Source organism: Idiotropiscis lumnitzeri, chromosome 6 (genome assembly GCF_059441095.1).
Source record: "Idiotropiscis lumnitzeri isolate Australia: NSW breed Sydney's pygmy pipehorse chromosome 6, RoL_Ilum_1.0, whole genome shotgun sequence".
Classification (NCBI taxonomy): Eukaryota; Metazoa; Chordata; class Actinopteri; order Syngnathiformes; family Syngnathidae; genus Idiotropiscis; species Idiotropiscis lumnitzeri.
In genome coordinates this window covers 23,992,101-24,000,215 of record NC_142396.1, presented here as the reverse complement: position 1 = coordinate 24,000,215, position 8,115 = coordinate 23,992,101, and the positions used below count along the sequence as shown (strand labels likewise).

The window sequence follows — 8,115 nt, the reverse complement described above, 5'->3', positions numbered from 1 at the left end:
TGGCGGACTTCCCGTAAGGTTTAGCATATGATCTTTTTTGTAGGTCTTGGGCTGTTACATATGCTTCCAAATTTTCACAGATCAAGGTAAAACCTGGAAATGCTTCATTAAAAATGTTTAGAGGGTGCTATAGAGACATTTTTTAAACAAACACAAGAAATCGCAACCGGATTTATTTTTATGCCATGTCTGATGTGTGTGAAACGTTTCATGAGTTTTCAACCAGATTGAGACCCTCAAAAACATCATGAAAATAGTGCATTGTCATGGCAACAGTGTGTGATGAAATAAAAAGCTTCCAATAACATCTTAAACATGCTTAGAAGCAACACCAAAAATTTGAAAACGATCCGATCAAATTTCTAGGAGGAGTTTGTGAAAATATGTCCTCTACTGATACATAGGCCTTCCAATTTTTCAAGCTCTTGGTAAAACGGACAGCCGAAAATGCTTCATTGCTTATGAATTTTTAAAAAGCAAAATGTGATGCCGCACCAACGTCGTATAGCATGTTAAAAACTTAAAACATTTTTCCCTGTTGTTCCAGGTGTTGTACGTCTCAGTGTACGTGCCTCCCAATTTTCGTAGTCATAGGTTAAACATACTTGGACAGGGCTCCATGAAACCTCTGTAGGGGGCGCTAAAGACCGATATTTTTTGTATTTGTGTATGCCGACTTTAAAATATCGCATTTTTCGCCAGGCAAAATTTGGTGAGTGTTTGTTCATGTTTAATTCCTCAAAAATGTGATTCTTCAACAGAGAAGTGATCGTTGCTCGAGCCCAGAAAATAATCATCATCATCATCATAAAATAGCTATCCACCTAATTTCTATGGCCGATGAATCTTAGCGTGAAATAGATGTGTGACTTCCGGTACAGCAAAACCAGCGTTGTTTACATGGAAATTGTTTGTGCTCGTCCACTTTCTATGACAATTACAGACATTAACAATGTGGGAAAGCCAGTCTTTGCAGTTTATAAACGAAAACGCTTGGATGAAGGATGAAATAAAAATGAGGCCAGCTTCAAGGTACAGTCACGTCTAACTACTTTCCAAACTCTGTCACTTCAGACGAGATAATGAGCAATCTCAACAGCTCGGCTGCGGATCAGTGACGTCAGGTAAATAAACTTGGTTCCATTTTGTTAAACGAGGATGGATACAGTCTTATTTATCTTAAAGCCAGGGATTCTCAAATAGTGGGGCCCCCTGGGGGGGTGCGGTGCGATACTGAGGGGGGCGCGTGTGACCTTGGGGTACGTGCTTTTTTTCTGCCGTACGATAGTACGGCTAAACGATCGTTTTGGGACCGCAACGCAAATTTGAGATAGTCAACGCTGCGGTTTGTGCCCTGAGTTTACGCAGTTGGTCACGCAGTAGTGATTAAAAAACAAAAGCGTTACCCTGCCGCTCGTTGTCCCGGAAGTAATTTGTTTCGGCGCAACTTGAATTCTAGCCTCCAAGCTATCTTGTGTCGCAGCAGTATAAGCTTTATTTCTACTATATCTAAGTCTGCGTCGCAGCAGTGTGAGCTTTATTTCTACTATGTCTAAGTCTGTGCACAGCAGCAGTAGCAGCGAGCTGCGTGATGACAAATAAACAACCCCACTATCAAGTAGCCTTCTAAACGAGGAGGCGAACGAGGGGCCGCAAAGCGTGCTAATCGCTAAAATTAATTACAGAGTAATAAGTGCTTCGATGTATGCTCGACTTTTAACAGAAGTCTGACTCGAACTGCGTTTGGGCGGAGAGACAGCACCAATGAACAGAAATGTATTGCAATCACTACGTATCGAAACATAAAATAAGACGACGGCTACGTTAGCTATTTAGCAGATGCTTTCAGGCTGGAACACAAAAACGGATGATGTCATCACCACAAAGAGGTTCGATGTCAAACATATAGTAAATATTTATCATGTCATCAATATGTGCACCACAGAGTACTGAGTGTCGAGATCCTCACAATAATAGTTCTCCAAATTATATTTCTTAGCAATTTAGCTTTGCTAAGGGATTTATTAAGGGATTATTGACATAATCTAACATCAATATACAAAGGAAATGTACATTAGTACAAAATGTAAAAAAAAATGGTGGGGGGGGGTGAATTGTTTTCTTCTTGGTGGGGGGGGGGGTGACGGAAAATAATTGAGAAGCACTGCTTAAAGCAGACGCAAGACCCGGCCAAAACTCCTACTTCCCATTGTAAGAAACCACATGACCAGGACGCTTAAAGTAAACAAGCTTCATGTTGCTCAATGTCATAAAACTGCAATCAACCTTCAAAGTTCGTGAACAATTCGAGGTATGTGTGAAAAATATTATAGGAACAATTATGTTAACAAATGTAATGTAGAAATAAGTTTAATATCACACTGCACAACATTAACTATATGGTATAGGTTTTGTTGCTAATCTTGGTTCACACATTAACTGACAATTCTGGGAACAGAACATAGCCACCTGCACCCAAGTCGAGGCAACCGAACAAACTCCACTCTAAATAAACATGAAAGGGGTGCGGATGTGGGCAGGATAAACAACAGCTGTGACCAGAATAAACATGCCTTTGATACTGTTCTGTAAACCTGTATCGATTTCTGTACTGATCGTAATATTGTGAGATAACCTGTGATTCTCAATAAAAGGTCCGGGGAGTGTCGGAAGCTTCAGAGATCAGACCTGATCGCTGAGGTTTCATCTCTCCTGGCCAGATTCTTGCCCCTTGGTATCCGTGTCTATTGTCTCTGAATTTCCTACTTGTCATGGCGAGGGTCACTCCACCACATTAGGTGTGATTCTCCCGTGACAGTATTTCAACTTCAACCACCCACTGCAAATATTACAACAATCAGCCCGATATTTTTACTTTTATGACCATAACATTATCTTGCATGTTTTTCATCTCTCCCTGGTGAACACACCTGATTCAAATGATCAGAATTGTTATCAGGCTCCTCCATAACTTGCTGATGAGCTGATCATTTGAATCAGGTGTGTTAAAGCAGGGAGAGAAAAAACATGCAGAAAAGCAACCCTCGAGCACCGGTGTTTGACGTGCTCACTACTCAGCGTACTGACAAAAACGCTTTACGTTTCATAAAATTCAAAATATTGAGGTTGTGTCTCCCACTTTAGCAAATTACAATGACAATGTCTCCTTGTCCAGGCAGCCAGTTCAAAACATTACTCCTATAGTCACAGATTCAGGTTCTTCTGCTCTGCCGCTCACTCTGCTGTTAGTACAACCGTCAAAAGCGCAACAAGTTCCCAAGCCATGCAATAATATTTTTAACGTAACAAGCGCTAATGATTGACTCATCTGACCAGATCATCTTCTTCCACGTTTGATGTGTCTCTGGTGTGGCTTGAGGACTTTTTATGGTTTTCTTTGAAAAATGGCTTCCTTCCACAGTCCCATAAAGGCCATAATTGTGCAGTGTGTGATTAATAGTTGTCTTATGGACCGATTGCCCCACCTGAGGCCGGGTACACTCATAAGGACAATTGGGCTGTTTTTTTCCTGATATAATAAATAACTGAAATGCAGGCACCTAACTCCAGAGAGTTTTTGATTGACCCAATGTTGACTTAATTGATTGACCCAATGTTGACTTAATTGACTGATGATGACGATAAATTGAGTTCACCTATATGTAATCTTGTCTCAGTGTAAATGCACCTGTTGGTCTCCGAGGTCTCTTAAAACAATGTTAGGGATTAAATAACATCGTGAAGACCAAGGAACAAAACAGGCAGGCCCGGTGGAATTGACCCGACCATCTCACAATTGGACAAAACTTGTTCATTATGATCTACAACCACCATATCCCAAATTTTGCTGACACCGCACCACTTTTAAAAGAAATATATTTTAGGAAAGGGAATTCAACAGCGAGGTCACTTGACATTTTGAACTTGACTGGGGTCGAGAATGTGGCTTGTGCTTAATGTCCCTGTCCAAGATGGCCGACCCACAGGGGGTGCCTGGCACAGACTTACATATGAATGGACTATCAATAGGCCCCTTGTGGCCACAGGGCAGCCATCTTAAATTATCATTGTTAATGACAACTTCAGTTTTTTTTTTTTCACTTAAAGCACTGTTATCGGTGCGTGTTTTATGCTAGGATCCCTTTTTGGAGTAAAAATAGCCTCTCAAAAACATTCAACTTCACGTTTTGCATCGACCATTCAGACTACATTATCTTATTTTCGTGAATTGTGACTGACAGAATGTAGGTTTACATTTTGCAACGAATTGTCCTTATGTGCTTTGCTTTAATGTCAGTGTCGATGGTTCTGACAACATGATGCAGACAAATCTTTGAGTAGTACTCAGACATATACCTTACAAGAGAAATTTTAAAACATTCTTACAGTGAGAAATGTGCATGTAGGCTTCTACCAGACTGAACGATACAATTGTATGCCATCATTGTGTGCCGTAAAGACAGAAACACACTGAACACCATGGAGAAATCAATATACTTAAGTTAGACGGGTTAATGGAATGGAAACTTGAGATGGCAGTGGATTCACTTCTCCCGACGGCGAGTGAGCGCCATTGTTCGTCCATTCATATACAAGTCGGTGGTGCCTGGGGGTGAGAATGCGGGGTGTGCCAAATGTCCTGAATAGCATAAATGTTTTGAGTGCAATGAAATGGGGTACCCCACTGGGGGTACCTGGTGGCAAAAATGTGAGGCGTGGCTAATGTTCTGTCCAAGATGGCCACGCCACTGGGGTTGCCCGCAGCCGAGAAATTCAGGGTTTGCCAAATGCCCTGAATAGCATAAATCTTTTTAGTGTTACGGAATGGGAATTTGGTGAATTAGTGAATATATGTAGGGATCGAGGCGACTCACGTACATTATATGAATGCTTTTGGGGGGGGGATGTAAATTGTGAAAATTATTGTGAAAATTTCAAATTGTGTATCTGTGAATTGAAATTTTGGGGAAACTGTGAATTTTTGGAATGGGGAAAAAAAAACAGAAGCAGACCTATCATGATTTTTTGGGGAATATTGAATGGAATGGTGATAATCATTTGAAAATGTGGAAGGAGTAAGCAGTCAAAAAAAGGTGTGAGGAAAAAAATTGATGATTACTGGTGTTGAATAATGAATGTGTGGAGGCCTCAGCCTTCAAACAATAATAAAGTTAAGACTGTAGAATAGCATAGGTGTGAAAGTATCACCCTTCAATAATAATAATAGTTAATGGTGAAGAATAATATGTAAAGGCCTTCATGAAATAATGTGTAACATTAAAAACATAAAAAACAGTCTTGTGGCATCTAAACACTCCTGCAGCGTCTTTAAAACCACATACTGTAACTGTCATTATTTTACCTGTGGGCTTCAGTTCTGAACACATTTGCTCTGCCAAGACTTTAACACAATGGGAGCCATCACCCATTTTGTCTGGTTTCCACCCCTGAAGGAGTCCTTTATAGACTAGAATCTGAATTACAGTGGAGATCAGGTCCTGTAAGAACTATGAAAAGAAAACATTTCTCAGATGGATGGATGGAAAACAATTACCAAATATTTCTATGGACCCTTTCCTCACATCTGTTACTTGCTCATAGGTGACAATCTTGGAGCATGCTCCACCCAGGGACATAGCCATAACTAGAGGAGCTCGTTCTTCTGCAGTACCCTGCAGGGTGTCTGCAAGGAAGATGACCAACTGCTCGCGACACACTCCTGAGGCAGCAGATGCACTGGCCTTGCCAGCTGCTTTGGTTTCAAAGTCAATACTACACATGCATTGGTATGTTCTCCTTACCATGGAGCTTGGTGCCAGCATGCTCATGGAGGACTGGAACACAGAATGATCAGATATTGCATGTGAATATACAGTTTAAAAAAATAACTAAATAAAATTATATTTATGCAACGCTATTCTGATTTATAAAGACTTAGAAATATATTTTGTTTTGTGGGATAGCTGCAAAGATCAACATTAAAACGCTTTGAGGGCCTTAATAGGTGGAAAGGTGCTATACAAGTGAAAGACCATTTAAAAATTAGTTTCATATGAATAGTACTACCTGCAGCATCTCAAAGGTGAGCGTATTCCCTGTAGGTGTTTTCTTTTTGGCTCCTGCAGGGACCACAACATTCCTCTGAAGGCAGTCAAACACTCCCTCAATCACTGGCCGATCTTCAGGACGGAAACGGGCCAGTCGCTTCTGCACCACCACACTCTCAGTGTTGCCCATCGTACATCACATTCGTGGAATCATGTTTATACAGAGCTGGGTAAAAAAATATTTTGGTTGAATCTCATTTTAATTGAGAGCTCTGTAGTCCTCACACCTCTGTTTACATGTTTCTAGATTATAGATTTCTAGATTACTAGTAGTGATGGGTAGATGAGGCATCCTGTATCGTTTCGACACAGTGACACAATGTATTGACATTGTGTTGCTGAATACTGACACCTGGTGGACTTGCAGGAAACATTTGACAGGGTCATCTGATACTGATCTGTCAAACTAATTTTATCCAATTCCATTGATTAGCGACGTGATGTGTTTTTATATATCCTATTTCGTATTACTTTCCATCGCACTAATTATTCTCTTATCTAATTTATATATTTAACTGAATTATTGTTGTATTGCACTGGAGAGGGGAGCTCTCTAATCTCGTTGCACACTTGAGTACAATGACAAAGGGATTTCTGATTCTGATTAGGCATTTGCTTTCACATTATTTTTACATACACGCAATTTCACAAAAGAAATCTTTGATATTCGAGACGCAGTTGATCAATTAAGTGAACATCTGTCTGAATGCCCAAGTAAAAGTGTTGTGAATGACAACGGACTCATTGTAATTAAAGATTTTTATTCCAAAAAATTAGTTTCTCCAGCGTTTTGTTATTCAGTCTATTTCTTTTTTTGAGGCAATTTCCCCCGCCTTTGAGAAGATCCTCTCACAAGGCACTGAAGAGGCCGGGGTGCACAACGCCTGTGTGGCTAATATAAATAGATGAGGGAATGTTGCCTCCATGGACTTCCAGTATAAGAGCGGGTCTTCCGTACGTGCAACGTGTCCTGCTGACATATAGCGTTGCACCTCTGAGTGCGCATCAACAGTGACGTCTTCCATCTTGCGGATATTTAATGCAAAGTAACGCGCCAATAACTCGATGCTTGTTTCGAGCGTCCATCCTGTTGACAGATGCGCTTCCTCCTTATGAACACAGCTTGGCGCGCGACCGGTGTGTCAACACGATTCTGGTAGTGGTCACGTGACTTTCTTAAAGCAGGTACGCGCACGGACACGGGGTTTGCCCTGGAAGCTCGGCGCGCGCATCGACGCCTCAGTGTCGCTGGACCCATCACTAATTACTATTAGAGGAGGAACACATACTTACACATATACAAGAAATTACAATAACAGAAGAATCGCGATTTAAGATGTCACGTCTTGTCCTGCGCCATTCACACCCAAGATCGGCCCGCCCTACACCAATTTTAATTCGCTGGCTAGGAGATTTAAAATACAACAGCAACATCAACGATAATGCGTTCGACGCCAACAGATACCTCTATCCTCGGAGCACACTACACAGGTAAATGAGACAGGGAAGCTCCTGAGACAACTGAGACAATTATGCAGCGGCTCATGGACGCCTTTTGTATCACGGCACATACTTTCCAAGCGAAAAAACAGCAAGGTTTTAGACAACACGAGACGCACGACAAAAACACACTAACCTTTTATTTGCCAATAGAAACTGTCACCTCGTTCTTTCAGAGACACACACACTTCCGGACACTGCGGAACATGACACGAATAGCAGCCAGTCATTTGTTGAATGACGACCAGATTTTTTTGTGATTGGTCAATGAAGAAGGTAGGTGGGATCAATGAATCGTTTTTTCCGAAGAGCAACGGGCGAAACAGAAGAACGTTTATGTAAATGTACGCTTTCATTATTTAGTTACTTTGTAATTGAAATGAAACTGCATTTATGTAAGATATATTTATGAACAAAAGCAAAGCATACATAGATGCATACATGTATAAAATGACAATTAGATTTTAATATTAAAATTGAACCACAGACTGACTGATGGATCCGTGTC

At 40.9% G+C, this 8,115-nt stretch overlaps 1 protein-coding gene across 2 annotated transcripts in view; it reads right to left on the bottom strand.

The window, feature by feature from the left end:
• Window positions 1-7,838, bottom strand: part of meak7 (MTOR associated protein, eak-7 homolog) — a 23,915-nt gene extending 16,077 nt beyond the window's left edge. For both annotated transcript variants that reach the window (XM_088298487.1, XM_088298488.1), the window contains exons 1-4: window positions 7,744-7,838; window positions 6,067-6,273; window positions 5,583-5,834; window positions 5,363-5,507 (exon numbers count right to left, since the gene is read on the bottom strand). In XM_088298487.1, coding sequence (XP_088154613.1) covers window positions 5,363-5,507; window positions 5,583-5,834; window positions 6,067-6,237 — 568 coding nt within the window. In that variant the 5' untranslated portion in view covers window positions 6,238-6,273; window positions 7,744-7,838. The remainder of the gene's footprint in view (window positions 1-5,362; window positions 5,508-5,582; window positions 5,835-6,066; window positions 6,274-7,743) is intronic.
• Window positions 7,839-8,115: the final 277 nt, after the last annotated feature.